The sequence below is a fragment of the Enhydra lutris genome, unplaced genomic scaffold (genome assembly GCF_002288905.1).
Source record: "Enhydra lutris kenyoni isolate GAN:26980312 unplaced genomic scaffold, ASM228890v2 scaffoldscaffold66, whole genome shotgun sequence".
NCBI lineage: Eukaryota > Metazoa > Chordata > Mammalia > Carnivora > Mustelidae > Enhydra > Enhydra lutris.
Window position 1 is genome coordinate 16,018,470 of NW_019154150.1, and position 23,990 is coordinate 16,042,459.

General features: G+C 40.6%; 1 protein-coding gene across 2 annotated transcripts in view; it reads right to left on the minus strand.

Annotated features, from left to right (window-relative positions):
• Positions 1–23,627, minus strand: part of LOC111159136 (CKLF like MARVEL transmembrane domain containing 8) — a 106,233-nt gene extending 82,606 nt beyond the window's left edge. Inside the window, exon 1 of one of the 2 annotated variants that reach the window (XM_022521558.1) lies at positions 23,455–23,627. In XM_022521558.1, the coding sequence (XP_022377266.1) occupies positions 23,455–23,601 (147 nt within the window). In that variant the 5' untranslated portion in view covers positions 23,602–23,627. The remainder of the gene's footprint in view (positions 1–23,454) is intronic. The other variant, XM_022521559.1, reaches the window with a different exon arrangement.
• Between the last annotated feature and the right edge of the window lie 363 nt (positions 23,628–23,990).

Below are 23,990 nucleotides of genomic sequence, written 5' to 3' on the forward strand. Positions count from 1 at the left end.
ACTGAGGTAACATCACCTCTCCCAAAACAAGAGTTAGGAGTTCCTCCTGTGCCAGTCACCGTGCTCAACAACTTAAAACGAATTTGCACTGGATTTTCCAATAGTCTCAAGAAGTAGGTGTTATGGGACTTGTTTTACAGGTGGCTTTAAAATGCTATATATTTTGCTTATGATCGGACAGCTAACAGCTGCTAGGTCAAGACTGAAAGCTGGATCTGTTTGATTCCAAATTCTGCCATTTCTGCTTTGAAATATGCCATGTTTAGCGTTCAGAAAAGGACTCAGGTTAGATTCACTCATCGCTAGATGCAGTGCTATCCTGTGCCTCCCGCTACGCTGCACCCAGAAGGACACACATCACATTGGTGGTATTTCTGACAACGTAACCGGAATCTATGGAGGGATCCCCAGACAAGCCCAATTAGAGAAGCATTCCACAAAGCAACTCCCTGGATTCTTTATAATTGCCGAAGTTGTGAAAGGTAGAAAGACTGAGCAACTCTTCTAGGTTAAAAGACACTAAAGAGGACAGCTAATGTAACACATGATCCTGGAGTACATCCTGATAGGGAAAAAAGTGAATAAATATAAAGGGCATTATTGGGACAAATGGTAAAATTTAAATATGAACTGTCGCGGCGCCTGGGTGGCTCAGTGGGTTAAAGCCTCTGCCTTTGGCTCAGGTCATGATCCCAGGATCCTGGGATCGAGTCCCACATCGCATCGGGCTCTCTGCTCAGCAGGGAGCCTGCTTCCCCCTCTCTCTCTGCCTGCCTCTCTGCCTACTTGTGATCTTTGTCTGTCAAACAAATAAATAAAATCTTTTAAATAAATAAATATGAACTGTCTTTGTATCAATGGTACATTTGTTGAACTTGACAGTTATACGGTGGTTCCACAGGAGAATATTCTTGTCCTTGGGAGACACATCCAAAATACCTGGGGTATCTGGGGTTGTGAATTTTGTAACCTAGTCTAAAACAGTTCCACAAAAAATATTAAGTAGACAGACAGGGAGGAAGGATGAAGTAGGATATTTACATTTGAGAAATCACACTGAATGGAGGAGGAAATTCATTATATTGTTCTTAATAATTTTCCTCAGCAACTTGAACTTTTTTAAAATTAAAAAATTAAAAAGATTCTGCCTTCGCTTTCTAGTGGTATGACAGGTTTCCCAAATGAGACAAATACAGATAAAATATAAAACATTCTAAACCATGTTGCTGAGCTGGCATGAAAAAAAAGAACCCTAAGAGGCCAAAATGGAAATAAAACAGGAATTCTGGGGAATCGTCGAATGCCAAAGCCAGTTTTCATGCTGACAGTTTGTTGAAACTCGTGGGGACCTTGAGCTTCCTTTTTTTTTTTTAAACAGTTTTTTTGAGATCCAATTTGTACACCATAAAATTTAGCTTTTCAAATGTAGGAGTCAGTATTGTTTTTTGGGGTGTTTTTTTTTTTTTAAGTATATTCACAAAGCTGTGCAATCATCACCAGTATCTAATGTCAAACATTTTATCATCCCCAGAAGAAACCCCATACCCACTAGCAGTCACTCCCTTCTCATTCCCCCACTGCCCCTCCAGGGCCAGGCCCTGACCGCGTTCATCTGCTTTCTGTTCTATGGAGTCACCCATTCTGGATACTTCATATAAACAGAATTCTACAATATGGCGCGTTCTGTGTCTGGCTTTTGTCATTGAGCATAATGGTTTCAGTGGTCATCCATGCTGTAGTCTGGATCAGTGCTTCATTCCTTTTTATTGCTAAACTAATAATCCATTCTATGGAGCCAACTGGGTGGCTTAGCCAGTTAAGCATCCCACTCTTGGTTTCGGCTCAGGTCACGATCTCAGAGTCTGCTCTAGATTCTCTCCCTCTCCTTCCCCATCGGCACCTCCCCACGTTGTGCCCTTTCTTGCTTGCTTTCTTGCTCTCTTGCTCTCTCACTCTTTCTCTTTCTTTCCTTTCCCAGAGAGAGACTGAGAGAGCACAAGCAGGGGGAACAGCAGGCAGAGGGAGAAGCAAGCCCCCGCTGGGCAAGGAGCCCAACGCAGGACTTGATCCCAGGACCCTGGGCTCATAACCTGAGCTGAAGGTAAACACTTAACCTAATGAGCCACCCAGGTGCCCATGTTCAAATTTTCTTTAACAGAAGCTTGTTTTATTAAATTATTTTGACCATATGCCTAGAAATGGAATTGCTGGGTGATATGACTCTATTTTTCCTTTTGAAGAATTGCCAAATTGTTTTCCAAAGTAGCTGCACCATTTCACAATCCTAACAGCAGCACATAGGGGTTCCAATTTCTCCACATCCTCACCAAGCCTTGTTATTGCCTGTCCTTTTAGTTAGAGCCATCTTACTGGCTGTGCACAGGTATCTCACTGTGCTTTTGATTTGCATTTCCCAAAAGACCAAGGAGAAAGAGTATCTCTTCATGTGCTTATTGGCCTTTTGTATACTTTCTTTGAGAAACTGCTATTCAGATCCTTTGCCAAGATTCCATCTTGGTGCTAGATGGCAGAAGATAATTAAAGCCAAGGGGCCACCCAAGGTGTAAAGTCTAAAGGGAAACAACCTCCCACCCCCATTCCACATAGAGCTGGAATCTTAGAGGACCATCCCTTCAATGTCAAGATAGATAAGAATTAACTCACTGCCCAAAGGGACCAGCAAGATAACAGCTATCTCAGTCTTGGCAATGGGTAGAGAGCAAAAAATACCCCCTTTCAATTCAGAGCCATACTCAGTCTCTCATTTGGGTTGGGTCTGAGTCTATGCAGGCACTAAAGAACACAGGAGATCTGAAAAAGTTAAGGAATTTCTAGAAATGTAAAGAATTGAATTTAAAAGTTGAATGTATGGATTAAACAGCTAAAAAAGAATTATTAAAATAGAAGATATAATACATACAGGCCAGGAACACAGAGTCGGAAATTATCAATTTTAAAAATAGAAGACAGAGCCTGGGGATCTAGTACATATTTAATTAGAGTTTCAGAAGGAGATGAAATAAAATAAGACAAATATTTCCAACATTTCAAGAGATAAAGGCTGAGAATTTTCCAATATTGTTGAAAGATGGAAAATTGGATCCAAGAATCATGTTAAACCCAAAGATAAATAAAAAGAAATTCTCAGACATACAATGAGATTGCTGCATATAAAGACAAAGACAATTTTAAAAGAAAAAGAAGCCAAATTAAAAAGGAGGCAAATTGCGATTTGACTGCCAACTTCAACAGCAGCCATGGAAACCAGTAAGACAAAAGAATGACACCTCTAATGAATGGAGACAAAAAGGACTGACAGCTTAGAATTCTATAATCTGTGCAATTATCTTTCAAGAATGAGGAGGAGAAAGATTTTTGTAAAAACAAAAGCAGATGGTGGGCCTGAGTTATAAAAAAAAAAAACAATGAGCAAAGAAGTTGGGCAACCATGTGGGTTGTGGGTAAAACAAAACTGTTGACTGTATACAATAATTATAATGCCTAACATGTAGGTGGAAAAGAGTACAATATTATAAATTGTGAGGGATGTCATCTGCATTAGAGTTCTGAGGTCTTTTTTTTTTTTCCTGCTTAGGAGCAGGTTAAAAATACGCATTAATTCCAACCCATATACCAGACTAAGTATGAATGTTAAGATAGCTAAGGAATCCACAAAGGATAGTTAGAGCAGAACTTCCAAACAAACAGAAGAAAGTGAATAAGAAATACAAAATGGAACACCGAATCATTCCAAAACATGGCAATCCAAGTGGTCATCAACATAGAAGGGGCCAATGGGGAATACACGTTTCTCTAACAGAAGCAGCAAGTAACAGAAGGTAGCACCTGATTCTATATTCAGTAAAGTTCAAAATGAGTCAAGGCTAAACAATGGCTAGAACACTTTGAACTTTATAAAATACAAAGCCAGGACAGCGTTACCTCTGGGAAGTAGACAGGGCACACAAGGGGCCTCTAAGATACGGTAGAGTTCTAATTCTTAAGCTGAGTGATTGGCATATACTTTTTTTTCCACTAAAAAATACTTTATTATTATTATTATTTAATTTTTTAAATTATTCTTTACTTTTAAAATTTTTCTTTAAATCATATATAAGTTTAATGCCATATGATATTTCACATATAAAAATGTTTTAAGGAATCTTAGTTCTGGGGGCAAGGTACAAGTCTGCAGAAAACACTACTCCCCAGCTAATGCAAGTAAGCCACTGAACTACTGTGGCCCAACCTTTTCAAGTCCCCCAAGGAAAAGGAAACACAAATGCCACCTCCCATCTGAGCTCCCTTTCCACAGGCTAGCAGCTAAGCCAGCCTGGTATTAACCAGTGACCTGGTTCACTGAGCTTTGGTTTTCCACCTTTCACTAAATGAACCTAGCCACATAGAGGGAAGTTAAAAAAAAAAAAAAAAAAAAAAAATCCAACATTAGCATCCCAGGGCAGCAACAACATAAGCTCGTGATCCGAAATGTGAATGAAAAGGAAAACAACTCAAGATTCATGTTACAGTTAAAGGAACCTGAGACATAATTTCCAAAGTATAAGCTAGTAGAATATTAAATACAGCGACTATGTAGGTCTCCTCTAATGTCTCCATCTCTAAGGAAATTGCTGGGTTCATGAAACCAGAAGAAGGCCAGAGACTCAAAGCACACAGATCTTTTTTCCCCCTAAAGTAAACCTAGAGTTGAAGGCAGATGAGCTGACAAATCCTGGATATCTTCTCCTCTTGACCGCCACACAGAGTAGTGTCAGGAAACACAACTGTTTTCTGTCTCTAAACAATCTATTCAAGAATACCCCTTCAGGGGCACCTGAGTGGCTCAGTGGGTCAAAACCTCTGCCTTTGGCTCAGGTCATGATCTCAGGGTCCTAGGATCAAGTCCCGCATCGGGCTCTCTGCTCAGCGGGGAGCCTGCTTCCTCCTCTCTCTCTTCTTGCCTCTCTGCCTACTTGTGATCTCTGTCTGTCAAATAAATAAATAAAAATTAAAAAAAAAAAAAAAAAAGAATGCCCCTTCAAGTCTGCTCACGGTTTAGTGATTATGATAAAGTTCTTCTCTTTCTGAAGTGATCTTTGAAGCCTGCCAATCCTTGTTGATAAAGATTGTACAGATTCTTTTTTTTTAAAGGTTTTATTTATTTATTTGATAGAGAACACGAGTAGGGGCACAGGCAGAGGGAAAAGCAGGCTCCCACCTAGCAGGGAGCCCAATGCTGGGCTCGATCCCAGGACCCTGAGATCATGACCTGAGCTGAACACAGATGATCAACCAACTGAGCCACCCAGGCTCCCCTAAAACCACAATTTAAAGACGTCTGTCCCACCACCAGTCCTCTCTGGAAACAAGGCAGGTTACAAATCAACAATAAAGATGTCTTTCTCCTCTGAATTATTTTCCCCCAGGAAGTGGCAATAATAATAATCAACAGTAAAGATGTCTTTCTCCTCTGAATTATTCTCCCCCCAGAAAGTGGTTTATAAATAGGTTTTAGATAGAAGAAGGAAAGAAATGAAAGGCAAGATAAGAAGGTCAGAACTTTGCATGTTTTTCCAAAACAGGCCATTAAACTCAGGCCTCCGGAAAACTGACCTACCCTATAACTTTTTAGACCTTTATTGAATAGAGTTTACACAGGAACATAAATGGATGAAATGTTTCCACTGCACCAACAAAGCTGGCATCATTCATAATTGTAGCTAGGTCATTCTTCTACTCATAGTCTAAGTGAACTGATCATGTTAAAAGGTAAAATACATGGGTCTTTGTAGTTCTCACTGTAGCCTTTAAGCTTTCTTTAGTCAGAAGTATCATCATAGTCCTAACCTCAGTACACCACAGAAGCTCAATTCTATGTTCATGCTCATTGCTGGGTACATAAAAACTCACCAGAAGCTAAGATAGGACCATCCATTCTCAATGCAGCCCTGTCCAACTGGGATTAATCTATATAGTCTGGATCTACTGAGGGAAGAAGGACAGAAAGAAATCTATATTTAACCAGGAAATAAACCAATGTTTACCTCTAGGACAGGGCTTACATGTAGCTCATTTCGCTATCTCTCTGCTAAGTCATCATCACCCTTCTCATTATTATAGATGGAAGTTCAGGAAACATTAGGTCAGTTGTACAAGGACATAGAGCTAGAAATTGAATGCATGTCTGAACTGAAAAAGGGCAAGTCCTTTGAATCTCCCAGAAGTGAGACAAGTCACAGGTCTTTCACTTCCAACACAATGAGCCTTATAGAATCCAATGAAAGTGGCCGTGATAAGTACAGCACATAGACCCACTCAACTCCACTCAGTTCCCCTTGCAATATGCCTTACTGCTCACCAGAGGCTGGAAACCAGATTATAATCGAGGTTCCACGCATGATGTAGCTTGGGCAGACACACTCATATGAGCAAGGCTTGGAAAGCAAAAGACAGTATCATGGGGCTAGAAGATATGCCTTCCCTGCTTCTGTGCCCCCACTGCAAACCAAGGAGTGATTTCCTTGTGGCCACTATACTAAAATCCCAGTGTCCTGTCCCTTGCTTTATAGTGTTGAGAGACAAGTCAGGGGGAAGCCTTTTGAGGCCGTGTGTCACAATGGAGGCAATGGAGCCCCAGGATCCAGCAGTTGTGAGAGTAAATCCTACTTCTTTATGTTTTTGCCCGTAACAGTGGAGTTCTGAGGGTGATTCTGAAAGGTTTTGCCAGAAGCTTTGCTTAAAGCCTGCTCTTCCAGCCCTACAAAAAATTTTGGAAGCCATCTAATGATGCATAATAAATCTCTTGCTGCTTCAGCCAGCTAGAATGGATATTGTCATCTGCGACTGAACCATGACCAAGACAAATGGATATCCTGCTTTCCCACTGAAAGGAGATTTTACTGGACAGGCTAGCATGAACTGATGGGTGGGTATGGAAGAGGGAGAAGCAATCAGGTGAGATTTGTTTCACCTGTCTCTCCACAAGTATGGCTGACTCATTCCTGTATTATTTAGGAACTGTTTCCTCAAATCAGTGCTCAACTAGAAAGTAAAGATGGGATTCCCCAAAACTTGGGCTGGCTTAATATCAATTAAGATAATAAGAGTGAAAATTCATTTTATTTTATTTTTTTAAAGATTTTATTTATTTGACAGACAGAGATCACAAGTAGGCAGAGAGGCAGGCAGAGAGGGAGAGGGGGAAGCAGGCTCCCCGCTGAGCAAAGAGCCGGATGTGGGGCTCAATCCCAGGACCCTGGGATCATGACCTGAGCTGAACGCAGAGGCTTGACCCACTAAGCCCCCCAGGCGCCCCCATCACCAGCCCTTCTAAGAAATAGAAAAAAGCAAGGAATACCTAGAAGGCTTATTCATATCAACCAGCTAAGCTTTTAATAATTTAGATGGAAATGTGCACATTTAAATGTCACCGTCGACAGCCTATAGGTTTTCTGTTTTTGTTTTTAAGATTTTATTTATTTATTTATTTGACAGACAGAGATCTCAAGTAGGCAGAGAGGCAAGAAGAGAGAGAGGAGGAAGCAGGCTCCCTGCTGATCAGAGAGCCCGATCCATGCAGGGCTCGATCCCAGGACCCTGGGATCATGACCTGAGCCGAAGGCAGAGGCTTTAACCCACTGAGCCACCCAGGCACCCCAAAATTCATTTCATTTTAAATGAAAATTACTGATGGGGCGCCTGGTGACTCAGTCAATTAAGTGTCTGCCTTGAACTCAGGTCATGATCTCAGGGTCCTGGGATAGAGCCCCTGATTGGGCTCTCTGCTCAGCACGGAATCTGCCTCTCCCACTCCCTCTGCCCCTCCACTTCGTTCATGCTCTCTCACTCTCTTTCTCTCTCTCAAATGAATAAAATCTTTAAAAAAAAATCATTTTAAATGAAAATTAATGGTGGGGTGCTTGGATGGCTCAGTTGGTTAAGTATCTGACTCTTGACTTCAGCTCAGGTTGTGATCTCATGGTCATGAGACTGAGCCCCATGGTTGGTCCTGTGCTCAGTCGGGAGTCTGCTTGAGATTCTCTCTCCCCTCCCCCTGCCCCTCTCCCCACAAACAAGTAAATAAATCTAAAAGAAAGTAAGAGAGAGAGAAAGGAATTAATAGTAAAATACTCATCTAAGGAAAAGTACTGCTACCTTCCTGGGAATAGTTCTAGTCATAAATCTTAGCAAAAAAACAAACTAAAATTTGTATCTTTTATATTTTAGATTTTGAGATAAATAATGGACCAAAGGCCTACAAGGAATAAATGCCTTTTGAATTTCAGCTCAAACTTGAAAATCTGAAGCTTTAAACTATCCTTCAGTACCTCCCTAAGCGTATTTTCTTTTTATGTCTTACATCCTATTACTGATCATTTGTTATAATAAAAATAGAAAGGTGCTATTTACCACCACATTCTAAATGCCAGATACAGATTCTGGCACACAATAAATATTCACATACCTGATGATTGAATACATAAGAGATGCATTTTTAACTTACACTGGAAAATACTTTGAAGAGCGTGAGAATCAATCCTAACACAGCACTGAAGACAAGGGAACAGCTGAGAAGTCGTCTTTGTAGGAACTAATGTAAATCTTTGTCCCAAAATTAATCCATGCATTATATAAAAATTTAATCAAAGCCCAATACAGTTTGACAAGAGAGAGGGGAACAGCAGTGCAGGGCTTAAAAAAAATTCTGAAAGTTGTATCTGAGGTGGTTTACCTAGCAGATGTTAAAATGTTATCCTAGAACTACAGATGGTAAAAAATGGGAACAGAGAGCGCCTGGGTGGCTCAGTGGGTTGGGCTGCTGCCTTCGGCTCAGGTCATGATCTCAGGATCCTGGGATCGAGTCCCAAGTCGGGCTCTCTGCTCAGCAGGGAGCCTGCTTCCCTTCCTCCCTCTCTGCCTGCCTCTCTGCCTACTTGTGATCTCTGTCTGTCAAATAAATAAATAAAATCTTTAAAAAAAAAATGGGAACAGAGACTGGAATAGAGTGGAAAGTACAGAGTTGAAGGTAAGAAGATACAAGAATTAAGTAAATGAAACAAAGAAGCAACCCAGATTAGTGAAGGAAGAATAGAGTTGTCAATAGATCATGCTGGGACAACTGAACAGACATTTGGAAACGAAGTTAGAGCTCAAATTTATACCTTCTGCTACAGTAAATTTCAATATGAAGATTAAACATTAAAAAAATCTTTAAAGAAAAAAGTTAAATACAATATATTTGGGTTTTGTTAGTGAGGTACAAACTTCTAAGCATGATGGCAAATGTGCGGGCAAAATGAGATGAATCAAAGATAAACTTTGGATTTTGTAAATAAAATCATCATAAATAAAATTATGGTGTGATAGGGCAGAAAAAAATTTGCAATACAGAAAGAAGGTCAATATTCCTTCTGTACATCAAAAATACCTTTAAGGAACAAAACAGCTGAACTTCTCTTTCAAAGTAGCTGACCAGACCTGTATGCTTACCTCTTCATCCTCCCTATATCCCATTGAAATAACTGAAAAACAAACAAACAAACAAACAAACAAAACCCCCAAGTAATTTCAAAATACAGAGTAGCGCAGGGGCACTGGGTGGCTCAGTTGGCTAAGCATCTGCCTTCAGCTCAGGTCACAATCCCAGCGTCCCAGCATCGAGCCCCACATGGGGGCTCCCTGCTCAGTGAGGACCCTGGCTTCTCCCTCTCCCTCTGCCTGCTGCTTCCCTTGCTTGTGCATGTGCTCTATCTCTTTCTGTCAAATAAATAAATAAAATCTGAAAAAAAAAAGTACAGGGTAGTGCTGAAAAGCCGAATAGAGCAGCAGCGGTGCCTGGAGTAGTGAGGGATTCCTGGGAGGGGCGTGGGAACAAACTAATGACAAACACGCAGTTTCTAACCTATAGCTCTAGAAAGGAAAATTGAGGACCTATCAAAAAAAGGTGAGCTTCCAAACAGACCCTCAGAAAAATCCAGACTAGAGTTAACAACAGAAGTGGGAGAAGGAATAAGCCAAGAGTAATCTGCTAAGTATGAATTTGAAGGCTTAGAAGCTGCCAAGTTAATCATCATCTCCCCAATTCCCTCCAGCAGTTACTTCTGGAAATAGCTCCCAAGACAAAGCTTCAAGACAGCCAGATCCTTCAGCAAGCTATGTGCACACCTCATAGAAAAGTCCACGCAGGTACACTCTTCCTTAATGTCCCCCCTTCGCCGGATTAATATCTCTCTTCCTCTGGAAACAAAACAAAACAAAGCCCACTAGGTCTAGGTCATGTGATGAAAACCCGTGTTCACTGCCAGAGGCACAGGATTCTCACTCACACTAAGCAAACACTCTCCAGCCATCTCATCTACAATTACAAGCCAACAAATATGAATCACCAAATGATTGAGGAAATTAGCCAGAGAAAGAGCCAACAGATTCAACAAGCAGACAAGGTCTCTCTGCAAACGAAGGGTAAATATACCAAAGGGTCCTAAAATGATTCAATTAAAAAAAAAAAAAAAGGAAATAATCAGGCTACAAATGAAAAAGAATGATAAACTGTTGTGAATTAAAAATATCAAAGCCCAAAAAACCATACTCCACAAAAAATCTGAATTGGGGCTGGAACTGTTATTTCCCTAAAACCCTGCAAAAGAACAAAGAGAAGGAAAGTTTGGGTGGGGCGGGGAGGGGGGTGAAGCAAGGAGATACTGAAGACAGTTTAATCTCTCCCGGAACTTCTGGATTGAATAAAGAGTTTTTGGAAGGAGGAAATGGAACAGATGCAGGAAATAGAAAAAAGTTCTCTGTGTTGAAGAGAGATTTGGTTATTATTTATATAGGGTCCCATGAAGGCTGATAAATAAGGAATGCTTTTCTAGACACACAGTGGTAAATGGTCTCTACAGATTTCTAAACATGGGGAGAAAATTCCAAAAGCTTCTAAGGAGATTTTTAAAAAACACCATTTGGTTGTTTAAAAGGAAATACGAACATTATTCCCACAGAGAAGTGGGTTTATAACCTAGGACAAACAAGCTCTCTGACTTAAATATTACAAAGGTTATATTCTGCAAGAGATGCAAAGGACATAGTCTCAGCAGGGATAACCAGGGGCCATCAGTCTAGAACCGCCCTGAGAGAGGGCCTTCAAGTCCTCTCCATCCCATCCCAGGTTGGGGCAACAGCATTCTGTCTGCCCAGGGAGAGAAGCCATCAGGACTCAGGAAACTCCAAGTGAGGGTTTAACAATCTTCTTTAATTCCCAACCATAACAACCTGAAAGTCTACTATAATTACCAGATATGGCCGCAAAATGACCTTTCACAAACTATTTCACCCCAATGAAACATTCCACCCACAAGTTCTTGCTATACCACCAATGCCATCTTTCTACATTCTCCTGCAACGTCCAAGTCACTTCATGCAAGGCTGTGCTGCAATGAAGTCTGTGGGAATGCACAATCATGAATGGACAAGGCCTGGAAGGGACTAAACTTCATGGCCTGTCTAGGGTCTACGAGACCACCAGGTCTCTTATTAACAGTACTAGATGCTTGAAGACAATGAAAGGTCTTCAAAGAATTAACGAAAAGAAGTGTTAAGACCTATAATTTTATACCGAATTATTATTCAAGTATGAAGATAAAAGAAAAAGGTTTTTAGATGTGCAATAATTTAAAACATATACCATCTTCCCACTTACTAAAACAATTACTCAAGGAGTTATCTGGAAATTGAAAAATAAGAAAGTAAATGACATAAAAAATTGACAAAAGAATGTGAGAAAAATCTAAACTTGTTAAGTCTAAATAGTTGTTCAGTGATATGGGCGGGAAGCTTCAGACAACCAGCAAGAAACAATTCCTAAGGGGCATCTGGGTAGCTCAGTGGGTTAAAGCCTCTGCCTTCAGCTCAGGTCACGATCCCAGGGTCCTGGGATTGAGCCCTGCATTGGGCTCTCTGCTCAGCGGGGAGCCTGCTTCCCTCTCTCTCTCTGCCTGCCTCTCTGCCTACTTGTGATAAATACTCTGATAAATAAATAAATAAAATCTTAAAAAAAAACAATAAATAAGGAGGACAGTATTGTTTTTTGAATGGTTTTGAAGTTAAACATCTTAATTTTCTGGGTGGTTAGAAAGATATGTTTAGGTACTTTGAGGAAAACTTTAAACTCTAAACAAAATAGAATCTATAATCTCGTTCATTAGAGGAAAAAATAAGGAAAACTAAAAATACTAAGTAAGTTATCACAATAAATGTAAATGTGATAACATTTCCATGTGGAAAACAAGTTCTCAGACTGGGTATATAAATAAAATTTAGCTATACGATGGGTATAGAAGATGTACTTATAATAAGAAGAAAAAAGTGAAAAAAAAAAAGGGAGGATTTCCTTTTGGGAAGATTAAATGTTTTGGAACTACACAGAAGTGGTGATTGTACAACACTGTGAATGTGCTAAATGCCATTCAATTGTTCACTTTAAAATACTCAATTTTATTTCAGCCATATGTGGAATTTGATAAATAAAACAAACAAGCAAAGGGGGGGGGGTAGAGAATGAGACAAAATAAGAAAAAGACTCTTAACTAGAGAGAACAAATTCATGGTTACCAGAAGGGAAGGGGGTGACAGGATGGGTGAAGTGGATGATGGGGCTTGGGACAGGCACTTACTCTGATGAGTACTAGGCAATATGTGAAATTGCTGAATCACTACACTGTACACCTGAAACTAATATAACACTGTATGTTAACTGGAATTAAAATAAAAACTTAAATAGTTAATTTTATCTTTTGTGACTCTCACTTCAATTCAAAATAAAGAGACACGAACATAACAGATAAATGTTAGCCAGAAAGCCTGTATGGCAATATTAAAATCAAACAAAATGGATCACAGCAAATGAATCAAAAAGGCTGGTCTTACCTAAGTGTAGAAACAATCAGACAGAATATTAACAAATTAAATTCAAGAGTAAAAAAAGTTTTAAAATAAAATAGAATATTAAAAGAATATATTATAACAAAGTAGAGATTTATTCCAAGATCACTAGAATGATTCAATGTTGGATTTCCTACTATAACTCACTCCATTAGCAAATTAAGGGAAATAAAATCCTGGTGATCACACTGACAAACACTCCTCTCCCCAAATCCTATCTTCTAAATTCAACAATAGTTTTTGATTAGAAGTACAAGTTAAACTTCCCTTCTTTAACTCAACAAAGAATATCTACCAGAACCTATAGTTAAACCTGTACTGTCATTGATACATTGGAAAAAGCCCAACTAAAGTTACGAGCCAGCCAAGGACACTCATACCATCCCAATCATTCAACATTACACTGGTAGTCCCAACATATGCAATAATGGAAAAAAAAAAAAAAAAAGTATAAATATAAAAAGGAAAACAAAGTGCCTGGATGGCTCAGTTGGTTAAGCATCTGCCTTTGGCTCAGGTCATGATCCTGGGGTCCTGGGACTGAGCCTCACATTGGGCTCCTCACTCAGCAGGGAGTCTGCTTCTCCCTTTGCCCCCTCCCCTTCTTGTGCTCTCTCATGTTCTCTATCTAATAAATAAATAAACTCTTTAAAAAGCAAAAATAGAAAACAATCCTCATTCACAGATAGTACTATAATTTACTTATAAAAGAAATAAAACTAGTAATGCAAATATGATAGCTAAACACAAGATTGAAATAAGAAAAATAATAGCTTCCTTATAAACCACAAATAATAGAAACTGATAAATCCTATTAATTTTTATAAATATCCCTTATCAAAATTGAGAATTCCTAATTCTAGTAAGAAATACATAAAGGGTGCCTGGGTCGCTCAGTTGATTAGGCGTCTGCCTTCCACTCAGGTCATGATCCCAGGGTCCTGGGATTGAGCCCTGAGTGTTGGTCTCCCTGCTCAGTGGGGAATCTGCTTGTCCCTCTCCTTCTGCCCCTCCCCCAACTCATGCTTTCCTTTGATCACTCTATCTCTTGAATAAATAAATAAAATCTTAAAAAAATATATTAGATTCATCTGGAAAAAACTTAGGACTTCAAGAGCATAAACTGACCCAAATAAATAGAGGGGTACAATATCCCTAGATTATAAGATTCAATATATTAATTTATAATATTAATTATATTAATTTATATATTATTGAATTATCAAGTTAATTTATAAATTTAATACAACTCAATCAAAGTTGTAAGGGGGTTTAAGGAATACTGATTCTGAAAATCACTTAGTGTAAATATACCAGAACAGCAAAGAAATACAAAAGTCTATAAGACTTACTCTACTGGATATTAAAATTCACGATGAATCTACAGTAATTAAAAGATTATAGAGTAAACTCAGGAATAGAACAGATTAGGGTCAAGAAATAGTTACACATATATGGGAATATGATATGATTAATGGTGAGACAACTACATATCCATTTGAGGAAAAAAGTGAAATCACATTCTTATACATACAAAAGGAACTTATGGCTTAAGACAGTAAATACTTGTAACACTAAAAAAAATTATCCTATATTTCCTTCGAATATCTGCATAATCCTGGGGGTAGGGAAACCATGTTTAAGCAAAGCAAACCCTAGAAGGCTAAATAAAGATAACGGGCTTAAAGATTCTATTTATTTATTTATTTAGAGAGCACGCAAGCAGAGGGAGGGGCTGAGAGAGAGGGAGAGAATCTCAAGCAGACTCTGCCCTGAGCAATGAGCCCAATGCGGGGCATGCTCTCGTGACCCTGAGATCCTGACCTGAGCAGAAATCAAGAGTCCAACACTTAACCAACTGAGTCAGCCAGGTGCTTCAAAGATAACAGTTTAGACTATGCAAATTAGAAAATTATTTTAGTGAAAATGGCATGATCGATGCTATTAACAAGTGACAGAGGAAAATTAATAACCCTTAGTATATAGGAAACTTATAAATCAACCAAGAAGAACATAGAAAAATATTAAGATATTATTAAATGATGAAACAGTTGCAGAATATATGTAATATACTCATTCATGTATGTGCAGCATACTGTATGTTCACATGTATACAGAAAAAGGTCTGGGAGAAACATGAATGGTAAGTACATCAAGGCAGATAGGTAGATGAGGGATGGAATGAAGGACGTATGTTAGCAGAGACTTTCAGTTTTCATTCTCTATATAAATGATATGAAATTTATCTTTACAATGAGCACTTATTACTTTGCTGTAGGCTTCTTTAATTCCATTAACTCATAAATATATCCTTGTTATTAAAAAAAGTAAACCTATAAAAAGATAAGCAGCTACAAAGCAAACAACCCATTCAAACACATTCCCCATACCAACCTTATTTCTCTCCTGGGAGGTAATTTTCATTTAAGCTTTCTCTCTCTCTTTTATATCTTTAAAACATTTTCTTAAAGAAAGAAAGAGCCCATGTTTTAAATGAAGAGGAAAAAATTAGCAGTTATCAAGAGAAGAAATAAATGGCTAATGAGCCTATTTAAAATATTCAACTTTAATAATCAGAGAAATGCAAATAAAAACAATTTGTTCTTTTTCACATGTCCAGGGTTCCCCTATATATTAGCTGATGTTCTTTCTGACTGGTGTCGTCTATGCCAAACTAGTTTTTTTTTTTTTAGTATCTCCCACTCTAACAGAACTGGCAAATATGAAAACAAAGTTTGAGTATTTGCAGAAACAAACCCTGTTACACACTGAAATAACACTAGAGGAAATGTAAGTTGGTATAAACTCTGTACAACTTGGCAGCAGAATCAAACGTCTTAAAAACACATATGCCAAACCACCAAAAAAAACTATTAGAACCAATAAATGAGGTCATCAAAATTGTAGGATACAAGATCAAAGATATAAAACTCAATTGGATTTCTATGATCTAACAATGAAGAGTCTGAAAATGAAATTAAGAAAGTAATTCCATTTGCGAGAGCATCAAATAGAGTAAAATACTTAGGAATAAATTTAACAAAAGAAAAACAAGACCTGCATACTGAAAACTATAAAACATGTTGAAAGAAATTAGAGGAAACCTAATTAAATGGAAAGCCATCCCAGGTTCACAAACTGGAAAATTTAATTTTGTTAAAGATGGCAATACTCCCCAAATTGATCTACAGATTCAACATAATCCATATTGAAATTTCAGCCGCCCCTTTTTACAAAAACTGACAAACTGATACTAAAAATCTATATGGAAATGCAAGGGACCCAGGATAGCCAAAAAACAATTTTGAAAAAAGAAAAACAAATTTGGCACACTCACAACTTCAGATTTCAAAACTTTCTACAAAGCTACAATAATCAGTACAGTAGGTACTGGCATTAAGAACACAGAGATCAATGGACTAGAACTGAGAATCCAGAAATAAGCCCTTATAATACTACATCTGATTTTTGAAAAGGGTGCCAAGACAATTCAATGGGAGAAAAAGTCTTCAACAAATGGTGCTGGGACAATTAGATATCCATATGGAAAAGAATCAACTTAGACCCCTATTTCATACTGTATAAAAGTAACTCAAAATGCATCACAGACTCAAAGATAAGACAAAACTATACAACGTTTAGGAGAATACATAAAAGTAAATCTTCGTGACTTCGGATTAAGAAAGTCTTCTCATATATGATATCAAAAGCATATGCCACGAAAGAAAATATATACATAAATTGCATTTTACTGAATTAAGAATCTTTGCACTTCAAAGGACGCCATCGCATAAAGTGAAAAGACAACTCAACCGAATGGAAGAGAAATATTTGCAAGTCATATATCTGATAAAAGACTTGTATCCAGAATATGTAAAGAGATCTTCCAACTCAACAATAATTTTTTAAACGACAAGGGATTTGAACACACATTTCCCTAAAGAAGATATGCAAATGACCAATAAATACATGAAGAGCTGCTAAACATCACTAGTTGTTAGAGAAACACAAACCCAAACCACAATGAGATACCACTGCACACCCTGTAGGATACCCACAATCAAAAAGAGAGAAAATAAAATAAATAAATAAATAAATAAAGAGAGAGAAAATAAACAATCTTAGTGAAAATGCAGAGAAATTAGAACTCGGATTGCTGGCTGGATTGCAGGGCAGTGCAGCCACTTTGAAAAGTCTAGCAGTACTTCGAACTATTAAACAAAGAGTTACCCTGTGACTCAGCCATTCCATTCCTGTGTAACTGCCCAAGTGAAAACATATGTCCACAAAAATACTTTGTTCATGAAGGTTCATAGCAGCATTATTCATAATAGCCAAAATGTGGAAACAACTCAAATGTCCATCAATTGATGAATACACAAAATGAAATATATAACGGAATATTATTTGGCAAAAAAGGAATTAAGTACTGATATGTACTACAGCATGGATGGCCACTGAAAGCATTAGGCTAAGTAAAAGAAACAAGACAGAAAAGGCCACATATTATAGGACCATTTTTTGAGATGTCCAGAATAGACAAATTAGAGACAGAAAGTAGACTAGTGGTTACCAAGGGCTGAAAGGAGGGGAGAATAGGAAGTAACTGTTAAAAGGTATGGGGTTTCTTTCTGAGGTGACAAATATGTTCTAAAATAGTGGTACAACTCTGTGAGCATCCTAAAAATCTCAAATTGTACATGTTAAAAAGGTCAATTTTATGATCTGAATATCTCCATATAGCTGCTTTTTAAGAATGCACATGCTAAAACTCACAGAACTCTACACTAAAAAGGGTGAATTTTACTGGATACCTCAAAATTGACTTAAAAAATTCAATGACCTTTTATTCACTTCTAAGTGCTCACTCTTAGTAAACATTAAAGAGCCACTAGAAAGAATCAGCATAAAGGAAGCTTGTTACATTTTTAAAGGAAAGAAACATAACCTGAAGAGTAGGAGCCTGGATATTTATGGAATACTATGTGGCCATTAAGAATGTCATAAGAGGGGCGCCTGGGTGGCTCAGTGGGTTAAGCCGCTGCCTTCAGTTCAGGTCATGATCTCAGGGTCCTGGGATCGAGCCCCATATCGGGCTTTCTGCTGCGGGGAGCCTGCTTCCTCCTCTCTCTCTCTGCCTGCCTCTCTGCCTGCTTGTGATCTCTGTCAAATAAATAAAATCTTTAAAAAAAAAAAGAATGTCATAAGAAATTAATTATTAATGAGGAAAGGTAATTTATCAGGACTCGCAGGACACCCGCCACTTTCAGATTGGGTAATCCCAGATGAGTTTAATAAAGGTGTTATTTATAAAGCAGGGTGCAGGGAAACCACAGTGATAGTGCAGGGCCTGGCAGTGGAGAGCAGCTGGGAGGGAACGGCTGGCTCTGAGAGCCAGGGAAAACAGCTTGGTGCGGAGCGTTGCCAGACAGCCCGCCTTCCACAGAGGGACAGTGTCAACCTGCTCAGAGTCAGCAGGGAGGAATCCCAGGGACCGAAAACCCAAAACCTGCTCTCCTCTCACCGCCAGCCTCCTGCGGTTACCACTTCTGGATGAATCCTGTGAAACATCAGAGGGGAGCTCCTTGAGACAGTCCAAGCAAGTCAGCCTTCAGGGTGGAGGACAGAGTGGGGAAGGGTGTGGAGTGGATCTGGGGGACAAATGGGAGATATCCAGCGCAGATGGCCATAGCAGTAAACGAAAGAATAGTTTGTAAGTGACTGCATCCAAAAAAAAAAAAATTACAGATAAATGATACATAACCACTTGAACAATCCTGGAGTGGTTTATTCCAAGTGCTAAATAGTGATTCACTCAGCGTTCTTTAACAGTGGTGCTGTTGGCAATTGGTAAAGCAATTCATTGTTGGGGACTGTCTCGTGCACTTCAGGACATTTAGTGACCCTGACCCCCAGGGCATAAAATACCAGTAGATGCTTCAATATTACAATAACCAATTTTTTTTTTTTTCAATTTTAAATCCTATCCCTTCCTAGTACCATGCCCATTAGGAACCACCATGGGAGCTAGAATTACAGGGGGGTTTTCTTAACTGCATTTTTCTATATTTTTCTACAAAGACTAGGTATTGTTTTGTGAAATGGAAACTATGTTTACTGAGTTTTTCTTTTTTAAAGAATTCAACAGGATAATATGATTTAGATTCCAGCTCTCGGTAAATTCTACTCATCCCTCCCCACCTAAATCTGCTCATGACAGTAAGCATACGAAAGGTGACCTGACATTATTACCCGGATGCTGTAATTCATTTTCAAGTCACCAATAACAGGAAGGGCGCAATTAACTCAGCTTCTGACAAACCACTTTAATTCTTCAAGTACTCGTAATTATTATAAGATCACAGCATCCTACAAGTCACGGGTCAGGTACTGGATTGCTTCTAGCTTGTTATAAAACTTTAAACGGAAGGAAATGACTACAATTTGGTTTCAACACAATGTTACATTGGCATAGCCCAAAGTGTTTGAGTAGGTTAGCTACAACCACTTGCTCCTGTGGGAAAGCCAGGGCTAGTGAATTTGACAACAGATTTGGGGAAACATTGTGTTTTGTTCTCTACTACTTCATTTCTCCCACATTCAAGCAGGAAGTCAGAGTATTAGCAATTCTTTGTCCGGGTATTTGGTGTTTATTTTTCGAGGCAGGAAATAACATCCTTCTCCAGACAGGTCTATCTGAATGCCAGGGTGGGGACAGCAATAGTTGGAAACCTGCTCCCCTCTCCACCCCCCAATAAAGACTCAGTGGTACCATATTGCTTTACCTCTAAGAAACCATCTACAATAAGCCACATCCTGATTTAGACATTAAAACACGAACCAGAAATATCTTAGATCAATAAAGCATATATCATTTAAGATGATTTTTTAGATTTTTATTTTAGAAATTCTCCTAACTTAAAAAAAGTATTTTTAGTTTGATAGGTTCACACTACTGATAATAATTTAAGCCAGCAGAATTTTGTGGAAAGATAATTTCAGAATATGTAACAAACCTTTAATTTTGTGCACTCTTTGACACACAACTGTACTTAAAAGAACTTTCCCTTGAGAAAATCACTGCATAAATGTGGAAAGAGGGACAAAGAAGGAAAATTGCTATAACACTGGCTATACTAGTAAAACCTAGAAACATGTTAGTTTTTTTTTTTTTTTAACTTTCTTTTTCTTTTGAGAGAGAGGGAGCACGTGGGCGTGTGAAGTGGGTGGGGAGTAGGGCAGTGAGGGAGAGAGAAAGAATCCCAAGCTGGCTCCACACCCAGCACAGAGCCCAGTGCAGGCTTGATCCCACAACCCTGAGATCATGAACAGAGCCAAAATCAAGGGGCAGACACCCAACCAAATGAGCCACTCAGTCACCCCGAAACATGAAAACAGGAAATCAAATACGGCACTTCCTTACAACAGAAAACTATAATAATTGAGAGATCCGAGATCCTGAGAAATGCTTAGGGCATGGTAAGTGAACACAGCAAGTCACAAACCCATGAGTAAAATTCTAAGAAAATACATGAATAGGAAAAAAAAAAAGAAGTAAAAGGAGTTTTAGAAGAAAAAAAAAAACAAACCAGAAAACAGAAAGGTAACAATCAATTTTTAAAAATCTCCTTACACATACAGGAGCTTTCCTGACAGAGAAGACATAAGGTCCCCTGTATAATGGAAGAAAAATGGACTCAGAAGAAGGCACATTAGGGTGAACTGAAAGATCTCTTAGGGAAAAGATCCAGAAGGTAAAGAAAAAAAAGGATGAAGAATTGAAATTTATGAAAACAAAAAACAGAACAGCTCAAAGAGAGGGGAGGACTACTTTCAAAATGCTGAAGGAAAACAATTTCCAATCTAACATTGTTTACCTAGACAAACTATTAATTATGTGTAAGAGTTAAATCAAGATATTTTGAAAGATGTAAATGTCAATTCACACATATATCCCTTCTCAGGAAACGACTAAAGTCTGTGCGGTTCCCCCACAGAAAACTACAATAGTAATAATAAAAAGTTTTTTGTAAGGCAAAACAGAGAGGAATACTGGTCAGGAGAAGCCGGAGACCCAACCCAGAAGAGAAGGGGAGAGAAAGAATCTCCAGAGTCCTGCTGTAGGAGATCCCATGCTGTCACCTGTGCCAAGGTGAGAGGCCTGGTGGGAGCAGGGCGGAGGCTCCCAGAAAGGGTAGGTCATGAGATGACTTTGACAGACTCCCAGATGTCTCTCACTTGCCTGATAAGGAGATTTTGACAATTAAGGTAAAATTAGTGACTAAACAGCTAGAGAATGAAGAAATGGAAAAAGAAAATTACTAATTCCAGGGAAATAAATTGGGCTGGAAAGGAAAAGTCCTCACAGACCCCTCTGGCTCAACTGTGAACAGCGTTTATGGTGTAAGGTCAACTCTGGTCCTTAGTCTAACCTAAAATACTATGGGAGACAGAAGGGATATATGTATAACACGGGGTGGGGTGTGATGGGTAAAAGGTGGTCTGAGAGGGCTAAAACCTCATCTCTCAGAGGGGGAAGCCAGTGGATAACACCTACAACTGGAAAAAAAAAAAAAATCAAGGAACAGATTATAAACATTAATGGCTCTAAGAGATTTGAAAGTGAGGAGACAGTGGGGCAAACTTAAAACTCTGCCTGTAAGACTGATTCTTTAAAACGTGTGTATATAGTCAAAAATAAAAACTGTGGGCGCCTGAGTCGCTCAGTCGTGAGGCGTCTGCCTTCCGCTCAGGTCATGATCCCATGGTCCTGGGATGGGGCCACACATCGGGTTCCTTGCTCCACAGGAAGCCTGCTTCCCCCTCTTTTACTCCCCCTGCTTATGTTCCCTCTCTCGCTGTGTCTCTCTCTGTCAAACAAATTTTTTAAATCTTTTTTAAAAATAAATAAAAATTAAAAAATAAAAACTGAACTATTATAGAGGTATGGGTAATTTTTCTCACCTGTTTTCCACCTTAAAAAAATTATTGAAATCTAAAAAGATCATATGCCAAAATATCAACGACTCATGGTTATTTCTAGGGATGGGATTGTGGGCCATTTACATTTTGTCTTTCATTTTTCTATTTTCTGAAAAAGCATGGAACAGGAGAAGAAGCCCCCATCTCTGACTTCAGCTTTGTTTGTTCTGCTGGAGCAGGGGAGCCTGCCAACTACTTCATTCACACAGCAAATATTTGTTGAATTCCTATAAGCCAGGCCCTGCAAGGTGAGTCCAATACTGTAATCTTTTTTATTGGGTCTCCTGAAGTTCTCTCAGTACCAGCTGAGGGAACCAGCTGCGGGGGGGGGGGGGGGGGGGCGGGGGGGGGCGACCCCTTCTCAAACTTTAGGTGCGAGGGAATCCATTCCCTAGATCTGGAGTGGGGTCTGAGACTTCCCAGGAGCAGGGAAGCTACTTGATGTACACAGGTTTTGTTGGAGGCTTCTCAGAGAAAGCATCTGCGTCTTCTGCCATGTCTATACCACCACAGCCCACATTCTCTCACCCCATAAAAGCTAGATTTCAACTCCACCAATGTGTAAATGAATGTGTGTGACATATGATGGAGAGGGGACTGGTTAGACAGCTGGGAAGGACACCTCTTAGCAGGGCCCTGGAGTCAGGCTGACCCACCACACCCAGGTGGGACTGACTTCCCCTCTCTACACCTTAGTTTCTTCCCATGGAAAGTGGAATTAATTGAAGACACCTTCACAGGGTAGGGCTGTTCTGTGGGTTACGCGAGGGCACAAAGGCATCTAAAGGTCTTGAGGGAACCCCAGCCCCAGGCCATGGACCCTCATGGAACCCTCATGTCCCATGAGGACAATAAACAGTACCCACCACTAGCCCTGTGAACAGGGCTCCAGACAAGAAGGACTGGCTGGGACTTCAGAAGAAATCGCTTGATCTCTCAGCCTCCATGTGCTGTGAAGAGGAGAAGGCACAAGCCAGGCCTCCTGTCCAGGAATGTTCTGAGCCTCAACCAGGATGTGCACTGCACCAGGCAGGAAGCCTTCCAATCCTCAACGGGGCTGAGCTCCTCAGATTTTACTCAGTAAAAGTTTCTTCATTCACCTCAATTTTACTACCACGGAGATCAATCAGCAAAGAAAAAAGTCCCCTCCGCTCCCCCGAGTTTTAGAAAGCTTTGCTTTTAGGGAGGAGGCCATCCACGTGGAGGTCAGGCAAGGGAGGCATCAGGTGTCCGTGACACTCATTAACACAAACTCAACGCCCCCCAAGCATCCCGCTCCCAAGGGACGCCAGGACCACCGAGAGGGCCCAACGAGTCGGGTCTCTGCCCGAGGAGACATCCTGAGTGAGGGTCACGACCCTCTTGCCGAAGAGAGCACCAGGTGATCGGATCTCGCTCGGAGAGGCGGTCTCTGAGTTTTGCACTCTGGGAAGGAGGCGAGACGGAGCCAAAAGGGTTCCCTGGAAGCGGATCTGCGGAGGCACGACGCCCGGGTCCACCAGCACCTCCCCGCCCCCACGCGCGCCCGGCACTCACGATCTCCGCCACGATGAGGAGCCCGGGCAGGGTGCGGAGGAACTCCCGGTCGTAGGCGAAGCTGCTGCTGCTGGTGGAGAAGTTCTCGGCGAAGGAGCTGGCAGTGGTGGTGACGGTATGCGAGCGGACGCGCTGCGGCTCCTCCATCGCCGCGCCGCGGCCGGGCTGGCCCCTCCTCGGGGACCCCCCGCACGTCTGGGGCTGGACGCGCGGCCCGGATCCCTGGGGACACCGGCGGGGGGGGAGGGGAGCGCGGCGGACTCGCGGAGGGAGGCGCGCCGGGGGCGCCCCACCGGGCCGGTCCCGCCGCGGCGCGTGGCGTACGAGTGCGCGGCGCCCCCCGCTCCTCCACGCGGGGCTCTCGGCTGCGCTGGGGCCCAGGAGGAGGAGGAGACCGCGCGAGGGGACACCGCCAGGCGGCCGAGCTAGGCGGCTGAGGCCGGGAGGAGGGGAGGGGGCGTGGAGAGGGGCGGGCGCGAGGCGGGCGGGAGAAGGACCGCCCCGGGGAGGTGCCGCGGGCCGGCGGCCTCTTCACC